General features: G+C 31.9%; 3 protein-coding genes across 3 annotated transcripts; 2 read left to right on the top strand and 1 right to left on the bottom strand.

Annotated features, from left to right (window-relative positions):
- Positions 1–359: 359 nt before the first annotated feature.
- Positions 360–4,394, bottom strand: LOC145592697 (PHD finger protein ING1-like). The gene is made up of 7 exons (XM_081649210.1): positions 4,228–4,394; positions 3,113–3,184; positions 2,624–2,811; positions 1,618–1,681; positions 1,411–1,510; positions 927–1,080; positions 360–845 (listed from the first exon to the last, which is right to left on the bottom strand). Exons 1-7 carry the CDS (start codon positions 4,256–4,258, stop codon positions 735–737), a joined length of 720 nt encoding a protein of 239 aa, XP_081505336.1. The 5' UTR covers positions 4,259–4,394; the 3' UTR covers positions 360–734.
- Positions 4,395–6,368: 1,974 nt separating this feature from the next.
- LOC145593046 (putative caffeine synthase 4) lies at positions 6,369–7,991 on the top strand. The gene is made up of 4 exons (XM_081649556.1): positions 6,369–6,461; positions 6,588–6,998; positions 7,110–7,382; positions 7,568–7,991. Exons 1-4 carry the CDS (start codon positions 6,387–6,389, stop codon positions 7,907–7,909), a joined length of 1,101 nt encoding a protein of 366 aa, XP_081505682.1. The 5' UTR covers positions 6,369–6,386; the 3' UTR covers positions 7,910–7,991.
- Positions 7,992–8,783: 792 nt separating this feature from the next.
- LOC145592696 (17.8 kDa class I heat shock protein-like) lies at positions 8,784–9,641 on the top strand. The gene has a single exon (XM_081649208.1). The coding sequence runs from the start codon at positions 8,802–8,804 to the stop codon at positions 9,294–9,296; it is 495 nt and encodes a 164-aa protein (XP_081505334.1). The 5' UTR covers positions 8,784–8,801; the 3' UTR covers positions 9,297–9,641.
- The last annotated feature ends 3,139 nt before the right edge of the window (positions 9,642–12,780 follow it).

The following is a 12,780-nucleotide window of genomic DNA, read 5'->3' as shown; positions in this document are numbered from 1 at the left end:
CCAAGCTGGGCTCCTACATATTCTAAGTCTGATAGACCAACCAAATGATACGGAGTAGGTTCTAAAACGGGTTTTACAAACGTCAAAAAATATGTGGGAAGTTAATTATATGTTCAACTCTACATGTTAGCAAGTTGGAAGAATCCCCATCCCTAGTAAGGAAAGTCAAACTGTGAAGAATAAAACTCAAGAACAAAGTCCTACATACGACTTATGATTACATAGATTGGTTACTCTGATCATGCTCAGTTCTGAAATAATTATGCATTTGAACTAGTGTCCAAATTAACCTCAGTAGTTGAATGTGTAGCTGGCGAACATACAAAAACAGAAAGGGTTCAGAAATTTTATCGACTGGCTTAAGAAAAATGTCAAAATGTATACAATCAGGTCGTAACTGACAAGGCAAAGACAGTTGGAAAAACAGACTTAAATCTACACAAAGGTAACTAGATTACAGAGGGGGCCAGGAAACAAATTATTACACAATCCAAGCCACATAGAGTCATGAAAAAGGGAGTGACAAGCATGTAACACTAACATCATACAAAATTGCCAATAGCAGCTACAAAGAGAATCTCCAGTATATTTTATACCTGATCTAAAGCTACAAGTTAATCAACAAGCAGGCTGTACAAAACCCATGCATAGAATCTACTCGTACCTTTCTTGCCATTCAGGATGATCTCAATATCACCATTTTGGACACAATCATTCCGGTTGTAGTCTGGAAATTATTTGCCTTTACGACGCTTCTGTGTTCCAGCACAGTCGGAGCAATACCATTTCCCCTTTGGCTTCTCTTTTAAACCAACACATCCAAAATGGAACCATTCGATCCTGCACTGCAAGAACAACATAATGGCCATGGTTAGAATATAGCTATGAATAAAATGGGGTGATGATAATTTAAATAAACAACTTACATCAGGATTATCACATGCAACCATCTCGCCATAGCTGACTTGATTACATAGACAATAAGTGGGTTCATTAGGATCAACTGGTATATCCAAGTCCATGCTTGGTGGATTTGCAGGACCTGTGGCAGCGGCTGCTGCAGCAGCAGCAAGACGTGTTCTGCAACAACAAAAAGTCATATTCAATGGTAAAACTTCCCACAAACATAAAAATAAAAACAAATATTAAAAAGAAATCCTCACAAAAACAAGCAACAAAACACAAGTGGCTTAGGAGATTAGCAGAAATATTATATTTCTTTTTTTACAGGAAAAAAAAAGGAAAAAAAAAACTGTTTCTGAATAATGGTTCATATAGGGAGCAAGAAAAAAGGATTTGGAAGACCAACTAAGTGCAAGTGCTGATGATCCAGAAAAACTGGTGATCAATTAACTAAAAAGGTAACTAAAGCAAGATAAATTGAGCATTTACTAAGTGCAAGTAGTATACTTTTTACGTCCCCCTCTTCCACCTTCACTGCTTCTTCCAGTTTTTGTGCTACCATCACCACTTGCATCGGATGAAGCAGGAGCAGATGCAAGCTCTTTCTCTGAGAAAAGCAAGGTCATTTTTGTAAAAACAAGTGGAATAGTTCAGCAGATGCTGCAGTTACCAGATCTACTAAGGGAGAAAAAGAAAAGGTAAAAGTCAGAATACCTCGTCGATTCTCCTCCTCAGATGTCTTCAGATATTGGTCAAGCTGTTGAATGTGTGCATCCACCTTTGTTAACAAATTCAACATCACAAAATAAAGGGAAAAAATCAGCGGGAACAACCAAAAACTTCCAAAAATTATAATGATGGAAAGTTTATAGCATTGATCCTAACATGACTACAGATAACAAAGTGTCTTTTCTATCGTGATTCATGATCTTTGCGTCAGCTGAAGGCTGGAGCACATGGTGACAGCAATTGGCCCTTTCTCAGACAAATGCATTGTCAACTATTTCTAAAAAGGAGAGAAAATGTGAAGCTTATATGGTACAAGATGTTAGCAGCTTGCCAGCTTTTAATAACTCTTTGAAGATGTAAGATCATGTAAAAGGAGACTGCATGAAAAGAGTATGCCAAAAGAACTAAGGTAATCAGGAAAGACTTGTTCGAGTTGTTCCTTCTAAAGCTTATTCAAGATACAGGTTTTGATAGTAAACTGTACCCCTCAGTAGTTGACTCCCCAAGCAGTGAGGTCCCTCATATTTTTTTCCTTAATTTGGATTTTTTTATTATTTTATTTGGTGTCATGTGCTTCATCCTCTTCACCCTCCAGCAAATCCAGTTCGCGCATAGTGCCTCTACCTTCAAGAATTTCAAATGCTTGAAACAGTTCTCATTGCACGAAAGGTCCCAAGATGGATAAATGTCGCTGTAGTTACCAAATTTTCATTTTCAAAGTATCAAAATATATTCACTAGTTTCAAATTTTTTATTTTCAAGAAAAGTATCATTATGACACTGAAAGTGCCTGCCGAATCCAGCTGTGATGTGTAGTGTTCCTAAATGAGATCACTAGTGCTAGAAGCTAGCAAATCCCATTTTTTTTTTTTTTTTGGGACAGCATGACAATTGAGTTCCCCTAGAATGAAATTTAAGAAATGAGTCAAACATGATATTGATAAACTGCGCAGCTTCAATCATTTGAAGGAAAGAGGGAAATAAGCCATACCAAATCATATGCCTGGACAGCCAAAGCAACCTTTTCATCAGCAATCCTGACACTGTGCTTCTGCTCATCAAGTGCTTCATCTGAGAATCTGATGCCGGATGACTCTGGTGTAATAGAACCAGATAGCAATCTCTGCTTAATATCTTCTATTTCTTGCTCACAGCGCTGTTCATTCTGCCGCAGAATGCCTGTCAAGACAATACCAACGACCATGATGCCCCCACCCAAAAAAATAGAAAGTGGTTCAGGTTGGGAACATTTTCTTATCTTCTCTAAGATAAAACAAGAGCAGAGACAGACAACTTGAGCAATCGCTATAGTAGGGAAAAGGAAGTGATAATTTCAAAGTCTAGAAGCTTGTTTTCTTTAAAGACATGCATAAAAATATGAGCAGAGACAACTAACTGCAGCAAGTAATGAAGAAAGGAAAAGGAAGTAATAAAATCAAAGCCTGAAAGTAAGACTATCAAAACACAGTGACTAACAAACCTTGTAAACTTTTGTCAAGATCGCGTAGCAATGCATATTTCCTCTGCAGGATATTTGGAAGCAACTCAAGATCTGCATAAAGTCATCATACGAAACCATTAGAGTGTGGATTAATAATAGAAACTCTATCAAAAATCAATTTCCCTGCTACGACAAGAGCAAAGGAACTTCTACATCCTCTATCATATAAAAAGTTTGTCATTTTCATGACAAAGTAAACACCTGAAAGTCTCAATCTAAACACAAAAACAAGAATTGTTGAACACAATTTCAGTATAAAAAGTTTGTCAAATTCATAAGATACACAAAAAATGTCTTGCACATGAAAAACTGAGAAATCATATGTTCACCAAATGATCGAGATAAAGATAAACTACTTAGACATTCAGCTTATGAAAATCTATAATATCCTACCTCCATGCTCAACAACTAATATGAATAGCCTACACTGTCAACAAGCAACATCACTAAACAAATACGAATGCTGGACACAAATGCACGAACATAATACGCCAAATCATTGAATTGTTTGCAATACTTGTAGCGTAATCAAATAAATCATACATAATGCTGCTCCAACGTCTTTATACAATGATTATGGCTTTGATTTCAATTCTTATATCGCAAATTCCTTTCGACAAATACTGCTTGGTACTCACTGATCACCACCCTTTACCCCCATCCCCCCAAATTTCCCAGAATTTATCTAATTCCGTTATGTCCTAATTTTGGGCTACCAGTGAAACTATCATGACAACAATTTCTGACAGTGTTCAGTTCAATGTTCCGCAATTACTTGTGAAAATTTACAGGTTAAGCATTAAAAAAATCAAACGGAACTTTAAAAAACCATCATACAATTGAAAATGTCGGCTTTTAGGGTTTTTGTTATTAAAATGCAAAAATCACCTTTCAATTCTATCAATTTCGAGCAAGGGTGAAGAGAATTAGACATAATTATGAACAATTTACAACAAATCAACCAGAAATCAAAGATATGTTACGAATTAAGGGATTTTCAGGCATTAAATAGACAAATCATAAAAAATTAGGGTTTGATACAGGAGATAAAAAACGTTTCAATTGAATCATTGTGCAAAGATCTAAAAACTTACTGGCTTGAAATTCGTCGAGAAAAGACGTCATCGGAAAAATTAGGTTATATTCCCGCCAGGAATAATTGCTCAGGTACGAGGTTATAGGATCGTATTCTGCAAACTATCGATGGCGGGTTAATTTCAAGGTTGCTTTTTTTTTTTTTTTTTTTTTTTTTTAATAATTTTAATTTTTTTAAACCTCTTAACAGGTTCGGTTTAACGGGTGCGGTAAACAGAAGCTGCAAGTTTTGCAACCTCACATATGAATTGGATACTTGGATATGACTATATGAGACTTATGAGTTATGTGAACTTGTGAGTTTTTTGATTAGTTATTCAAAGATGTTGTGTTCATTCAAAAAAAAAAAAAAAAAGGATGTTGATTAAAAAAAAAGATGTTGTGTTGAATAGTCATATACACATTTTATTTTTTTGTAATATATATCTTGATTGATTTCTTATGTGTAGCAATTTGTTTGGATTAGGAAACAAATCACTTTTTTCAATATGTTTATGAAAATCTGATTTGATTTTATAATGTGATCAAACTTGATTCTTTGTAGAAATCCCGTGAGATCTTTAGATAAGATGGTACTTGCAACTTTGCAAGTGTTGCAACTTCCCTCTTAGTTTATAAGAGCTGAACATAATATTTTTCTTAGTGGAAAAAAATGCTTTCACAAAAAATCCAACATATTGAGTGTTGAGGGAAAAAAAATAAAAAGAATAAGAAAAGAAGTAGAAAGAAAAACAAAGTTAGAGGCTTCCAATTTGGTCTTCATGTGTTGCATATGAGTAACTATAGCCCACTACCAGGTATGGTCCATATAAAATACGTTTTAGTGTTTTTGTTTATACATTTATTATTGATAAATATACTGTTATTGCTGATTTTATATTATTATAGAGAAAAGAGCGTATTTTCTTATTGCACTGTTATTATTAATTTTATACTGTTATTATTAATTTTTATACTGTTTTCGTCTCTTGATATGAACCATACCGGATAGCGGTCCATCACTACCCATAAGAAATTACTACCCGGTATGGTCCATACTAAGGGCCGCTACCTAAGTATCCGGTATGGTCTATACCAAGATATATACCGGGTATGGACATAGTGTGATTAACTTCTTATTACTTACGTCAAAGCTACTTTGAGGTAAGGTGTTCATATAAGAATTTTAACTTAAAAAAAAAAAGAAAAAAAAAAGACTACAATTTTTATTTTTTTTACTTCACTAGTACTTCGAAAAAGATTGACAATTATGTTGGTCAGACATCACAATACTAAATACTCTACACTCCAGAGTACTCCATATGTCAATAAGTAAGGACCAAGGAGAACTACATGCAAATATTATACATGATCAACCCGCTAACTTAATGTCTGGTTGATCATTGCGGAATTCAAGGCTCCGCTGTCCAGATAAGACCTTCTCCTTACCTTTATACGATTTACATAATTTGGGTTTAAATAAATCTTAACTTTATTTATATTACGGAGTAGTTTTTCCCCTTAAAATTACAATATATATATATATATATATATATATATATATATATATATATATATATATGAAGAACTGTGAATATTAAATACGAGTTTGTCGTCACCAAGAGAGAGTCCCACTTCACAAGTCTAAGGAAGTCTCCCTCACATGTAACGTTTTATGGGGCCATAGTCCATTTTTTTCACTCCTCACATAATTAAGTTGGCTCAGTGTACTCATTACTTAAGCCATTAAATGTCCCAAACTGTGGAACTTGGATTTGATAATTGATACTATGTTAACTGCGGGCCTTAGTTACAACCATTACCGAAAGAGAGAGTTCACTGGCTTTACAAGGCCAAGGAGGTTTCATTGCAAAACCATATAACAATTAGCCTAAAAAAATGTAAAATGTAGAGCTGTTTAACCCCATTTTTTTCTTCAATGTGAGACTTTATATGTAATTGTCCGGGAAATTTACGCTTCAAAAAGTAATGTAAGTAATTACTTTAGTGGTTGGTGAGTATGTAGTGACTACTGAGTAATGACATTGAATAATGAGCTTTGTCAATATCTCCTCTTGCATGTATGACTCATTATAACAGCACAAAAATTTCGATATAAACTATGGTATTTTGGCTTAACAAGAAAAAATAAAATAAAATTGTAGGGTTACCAAAAAAAATGGGGTTACAAGAATTTCTTCACATGAATGAAGGAGATGGAGAGCTTAGCTATTCTCAGAATTCTTTTGTCCAGGTAATATTAAAATCATATGGTATAATTTTAGTTCTAAGTTTCATTTATTGAAATTATGAACATGAATATTAACCCTCTAATTTGTTATTTTAATTATAATTTAATTACATTGATTTGATATAACAGAAGTCAGCAAGTTTATTGGGCCAACCTATGCTAGAGAGAGCAATTCAATCTGTAATTACAGAAGTAAAAAGCCCAAGTAAGGTTATTAAAGTAGCTGATTTGGGCTGTGGAGTTGGCCCAGTACCATTATCTGTTGTAAAATTGGTGATAGAAAATGTGCAAAAGAAATGCGAGGAATTGAAGTGGAAAGACAATGATGTACCTGAAATTATTGTGTTTTTGAATGATCTTCCTTCAAATGATTTTAGCTTTCTGATTAAAGAATTGTTGAATATGGAGTTACTAAAGAAAAAAGAGGGTGTGCCCTTGTGCTATTTAATGACTACTCCTGGATCCTACTACGGTAGACTTTTTCCTAAGAATGTCTTGCATTTCGTTCATGCAAATTACACCCTTCACTGGTTGTCCCAGGTATTTTATCTTATTCGGACTTATTAATTTTCGTGACTACTCTTTGATTATTGAGTTATTTACCCTTGACCTATGTATGTACTGTATTACTAATATGATTGATGAGTGAAGGCACCATCTGAGCTCTATAGTGAAGAAGGCATACCAATAAATAAGGGGAACGTCTACATAACCGAGTCAAGTCCTAAGATTGTTGCAAAAGCTTACATGTCTCAATTTCAACAAGACTTTACTAAGTTCCTCATTTGTCGATCTGAGGAAGTTTATTCTAATGGTCGTATGCTTTTGACACTCCGAGGTAGGCCAACTTCCTCCGATGCAGTGACATGGCAGCCGTGGGAACTCGAAATAATGGCTCAAGCCATCACTAAGCTTGTTTCACAGGTAATTGTTGCCTAATTATGTGTTATACGGAGTTTAATTTAAATGTAGTTATTTGAAAATGGGATTTTATATTTTTACTAGCTTAGTTGGTAAAGTATATCAGTATCCTAAATCTTGTTATCAAATTCTATTTACTAGTTACGCGTCAATTCTTTGTTATAAAGTATTGATGTATATTTTATCAGGGTTTGATCAAGGAAGAAAAGCTAGACACATTCGATTTCCCATATTTTGGGCCTAACGAAGATGACATTGAAAGTATAGTGCATAATGAAGGGTCATTTGTTATTGAGAATGTGAATACAATGGCGCAGCATGTTGCACATGAAATAGAAGACAATTCGGAAAGAGCAAAAGCCATAAGCAAATTCGTGAGATCCTTCACTGAATCCTTGATTTCGCGTCATTTTGGAGAAGATGTGTTGGAGCTATTGTATGAGAAATTTACCCAATTTACTTGTGAGCATCTAGCTAATGGGAAGACTATGGAGCACCACAGCGTTATCATATTGCTTAAGAAAATTTAGAACATTAAACTTGTTTCGTGTGTAACAAGCAATAAAAAGACAAGCCATGCAAAATTATGTACAACTTTGTGGATGAACTCTAGATTATCATATGGAACTTTATATTCAATAATTAAGGGATTGTTATTGTAAGTCAATTAATGTATGTAATAACTAAAATTTTTATTAAGTACTCTGTATGTGTAATAATTTATGTTTTGAAAGCTTATGGTTCAATAACAAAACCAAAAAAATAAATAAATAAAAAAAAAAAAAGTTATGTTTTTCCAAGAACTTATTTTCAGTACACTTTTTAGAGAATGTTGAAAACAGCTTATGTCTCGATTATAAATTATCTCTTAGGTATTGATGTATATTTCAAAGTTTTAGATTATTTCAAACCATATTTTTGTACTTTTTATATTTTCCATTAAGTTACTTTATAGACTAAAACATTTGTCCTGCTATATGATTATTAATATTCTACTACATATTTTTATTGTCTAAAAAATGAATATTGAAAAACATATTGAAAAAAGTCCCCAAATATTAGAAATCTAAAATTGGGCCTAAGCAAAGCCCAATATGTTTCTGGAATATGAATTGGGCTTCCATATTCAAAGGCCGTTAAAATGCAAAGTTTCTGGAATATGTTAGAACATCCTACACTGATCTCTATTACTCTGTATTCTTCTTCACCTCTGTTTTTTCCCGCCATCATTAAAAAACTGTAATTACTAGAAACGAATAACTAAGAATGTTCTAGATACTTCCCATTATCGCCCTCACCTTCTATAAATTTCCATTCTCATGTTCCCCTCATCATCAGAACAAGTTAATAATTCTCCTTCCAAATTGAAACAATCAATCCCACATAAAATCAAACACATACACAACCAAAATCCATCAAAAAATGTCGCTGATTCCAAGCTTTTTCGGAAACAACCGACGAAGCAATGTCTTTGACCCATTTTCTCTTGATTTATTCGACCCTTTCCATGATTTTCCCTTCAACAACAATTCCTCTCGATCACTCACCTCCACCGGTGGCGACACCGACACCGCTGCGTTTGTGAACACCCGAATTGACTGGAAAGAGACTCCGGAGGCCCATGTATTCAAGGCGGATTTACCCGGGTTGAAGAAAGAGGAGGTGAAGGTTGAGGTGGAAGACGGGAAAGTGCTCCAGATCAGCGGAGAGAGAAACAAGGAGCAAGAGGAGAAGAATGACAAGTGGCATCGTGTCGAGCGGAGTTCTGGAAAGTTCTTAAGGAGGTTCAGGCTGCCGGAGAATGCGAAGATGGAGGAGATCAAAGCGAATATGGAGAATGGTGTTCTTACTGTTATTGTTCCTAAAATGGAGGTTAAGAAACCTCAAGTTAAGTCTATTGACATCTCTGCTGCTTAAATGGGGCTTAATTAAGATTATTATGATATAAACATATAAAATGAGTGATTAATAATGTAATTTTTTTTTTTTTTTATTTGTATGTTACTCTGTAATTATTATGTGTTTTACACTTTAACTATCCTGTTCATTTGCATATTTGTAGTGTATATCTGTGCAAGAAATTACAAGTAATTGAACATTGAAGTAATCAATATTAATGAAAAATTCTTGTTAAATCTTTTTGTATAGTTGTGTAAAATGTGTGTGCAATTGTGAATAACCGAAATTCTGTGCTTAGGTTAACTGCTTAAAAGGCTTAGAATGTACACGAGTGTTGAGGCCTTTCTAGTGAGGTATGAGTAAATACATAATTAGGGGAATAGTGGTCTTTATACGTTATGTATATTCTAAATTTAGGGTAGTACTATTTTGTGATCAGTAATAGCACTGGATAATCATATAAATACCATTGAACATTTAGTGGTACTATTTATATAAATAGTGGTATTATATTCATTTAGTGGTACTAATTACGTGTAGAAATAGTATCACTACATAGTCAATAATCAATCATATCATCAATAACTTAATACTAAAACAGACACCGACAATGACACATGTCACTTTCTAGTGTCGTTTTTTCCCTCCAAAAACTATTTTTCAAAAATAAATACTTCCTCCGTTCTTTTTTACTTGACCCGCTTTGACTTTTACACTATTTACCACCTCTTCTTTGACCGTCTTTTGTAAATGATATGTAAGGAAAAATATATTCATATGATATCTTTTTGAATTCGTTTCAATAAGTACTATCATAATATACAACTTTTATAATTTTTACTTATGAAGAATTAAAGTTATTCATCGTTAAAGTTCTGCGTTGACAAGCGTGATAAAAGAAACAGGTCAAGTAAAAAAGAACAGAGGAAATATATTTTAACTTTATTTTTCTTTTTATATTTTTTTGATTGACAACTTATTTTAAACAATAAATTTATACTCCGTATATATTTAATTTATATATTACAAATAGAAATTCAAAAATCTTATTAGTAATATTAATACTATATGCGATTTTTTTTTTCTGGTATATAACAATCACATGAATTTGATTTATAGTACAAAATTATAAAAAAAAAAAAAAATTATATTATATTGCATCAAATTGACTGTAACATATAAATCTATAACACTATAATTATATACTCCTTCCGTTTCAATATGATAGTCCCATATGGAATCAATCACATAAAATAAGAAAAGAATAATATTTGGAATCTAACATTAAAGTACAAAAACTGTTCATAATTAGTTTTGCCTTATTTATATTTTTTTAATTTTTTTTTGGAAAGTATTAGCCATAATTGCATAATTCATGGGTGAGATTTCCTTACTTAGAGCCATGTCATCAATCAACAATCAATAAATTTAACTAATTAGAATTTAATATGTATAAAATAGGAAATCAAAACTAAGTTAAAAATGGAATATATTCAATATGGGTATATCTTTTTGAAACGCCTAAAATAGTATATGGTACTAACATTATGAAACGGAGGGAGTATTATTATAATATAATAAAGATGATCTGAAATCAAGAATGACATGTATCATCTCTTCTTAAAAAAATTTGCGCAAAAATTGTTTTTTTTTTTTTTCTTTGCCAAAGCTTCTTAGAGAATTTTTAATACTAATATACTATCATAATATTTCCCTTACTATGTGATAATTATATTCTATTTACAAACATTCAACAAAATATTATTCGTTTATTTAAAACTATGTAATAATATTTTCCTACATATAACTTTGTAACATAATTCATAATTATTTTATTAGTCGTGCATGTAATACTCCCACTATTTTCTTTAGTATGATATACTTTTATTTTTATTTTTGTAACTTCAAATTTTTTTATCTTATTTTGCAATTTGATAATTCTTATAATTAAATATAGAGTTAAACTAATAATTAATAATGAAAATTACTGTGCATGGCACGAAACCTAATCTGATACGAAGTATTATATAAACTTTCAGTGGTGTATTTAAAAGTGGTCACACTTACCCATTTCTCTCATTTTTTTTTCTCACCCCTATGTGCTTTTCAATGTTTTAGTACTTCCTGCATTAGGGTTATTGGGCCGATCCATATTACTGTACTTTGGTTACCACATCGATCCATGAGGCTGTAAGTATATCCATTATAATTCATAATATTATTAAAACGCACTAATTGGATGTTGGTGTAGTGGTGATTGGAACTACAATGGGTAGAGAGAACTCATGTTCGATACTTCGATCCCCCACAATAACAATTGGGAGGGGAGTGGAACCCAAACACCCAGAACTGATCCTCGAATCCGGATTAGCCCAAAGGATGAATCGAGTAAAACACCAAAAAAAAAAAAAATTATTAAAACGCAAAGGGACAATATGGTGATGACATATATCACTAATGCGATTTATGACATGTCGCCGCATAGATAATGATATGACAATGCATATAAGTATTTGGACCATATATAAAATCCTTTTTTTTTTTTTTTTTTTTTTTTACCATTATTGTCCAATAAAGTGGGCAATTATTTCACATTGATTCCCATAAATAAAATTTTCTTTTAACTTTATTGTATTTGTTGCATTTATTCCACAATAATGTCATTTTATTACTTAATATTTATTTTTTAAAAAATTTACAAACTTGAGATAATTTTTTTCATTTTATTCTTAAAATAAAATCCGAGGCAGTGCCCGAACCTCAAACTAGTTGTTACTAGTCTTTTACTCGAGCAACGCTCATATATTTACTGAAAAAATATTTTTATAAATTACTCTAATTTTGTATTTGTTTATAAGTTGGTTTTTTATACCCGAGCAACGCTCATTTTGTATTTTTTTTTTATTATATAAGAGATATTATAGGAAATTTTCTTTATTTTTTATAAATAAAAGAAGATTAAGATAACCATTTTTTTTAAAACAAAAATAACCAAATTATCACATATATTGTAGCATACTTTTTTTAAAATGAAAAAAAAAATGTAAAAAAATAACAAAAGTTTGGGCGGAAATTTTTTTAGTGACACATGTATTAGAGGGATAAGGTTGGGGATGACTTATATAAGTACTAGTTAATGCCCAAGCTATGGTAAAATTCAAAATTTTCTATTTTATCTTTTATCGTGATAAAATTATTATTTATTTTCTTATGAAAAAAATGACAAAAAAAAAAAATGTTTTTTGAGGAAATTTTTTTAATATGGTGTTGAGTCTATTGACACATGTAATCTAAGAATTATTTTAGGAATTACTTTTGTATATTAGTATAGATTGGTAAGTCATACGACTATAGGAGTATGAGTATTGAACTATTGACAAAATGACATGTACTCTCCCTATTATACTTTCTCTATTTTTTAATTACTCGTACAATATTAGAGTTTTATGCTTGTTTTATACAAGTACTATTAATACTTCGTATCATTTATTATAATTTAGTA

The sequence above is a fragment of the Chenopodium album genome, chromosome 18 (genome assembly GCF_948465745.1).
Source record: "Chenopodium album chromosome 18, dcCheAlbu1.1, whole genome shotgun sequence".
Lineage (NCBI taxonomy): Eukaryota > Viridiplantae > Streptophyta > Magnoliopsida > Caryophyllales > Amaranthaceae > Chenopodium > Chenopodium album.
This window is presented reverse-complemented; position numbering and strand designations above follow the sequence as displayed.

What these genes read in the sequence shown, in the direction of transcription:
- LOC145592696 (XM_081649208.1), top strand. Translation starts at nt 8,802, where the DNA reads ATGTCGCTGATTCCAAGCTTTTTCGGAAACAACCGACGAAGCAATGTC.
- LOC145592697 (XM_081649210.1), bottom strand. Translation starts at nt 4,258, where the DNA reads ATGACGTCTTTTCTCGACGAATTTCAAGCCA. An exon ending in TCTCGACGAATTTCAAGCCA is followed by an intron (nt 3,185 to 4,227) that starts GTAAGTTTTTAG and finishes GACTTTATGCAG; the next exon opens with ATCTTGAGTTGCTTCCAAAT. An exon ending in TTGCATGTGATAATCCTGAT is followed by an intron (nt 846 to 926) that starts GTAAGTTGTTTA and finishes TTGTTCTTGCAG; the next exon opens with TGCAGGATCGAATGGTTCCA.
- LOC145593046 (XM_081649556.1), top strand. Translation starts at nt 6,387, where the DNA reads ATGGGGTTACAAGAATTTCTTCACATGAATGAAGGAGATGGAGAGCTT. An exon ending in CTCAGAATTCTTTTGTCCAG is followed by an intron (nt 6,462 to 6,587) that starts GTAATATTAAAA and finishes TTGATATAACAG; the next exon opens with AAGTCAGCAAGTTTATTGGG. An exon ending in TCACTAAGCTTGTTTCACAG is followed by an intron (nt 7,383 to 7,567) that starts GTAATTGTTGCC and finishes ATATTTTATCAG; the next exon opens with GGTTTGATCAAGGAAGAAAA.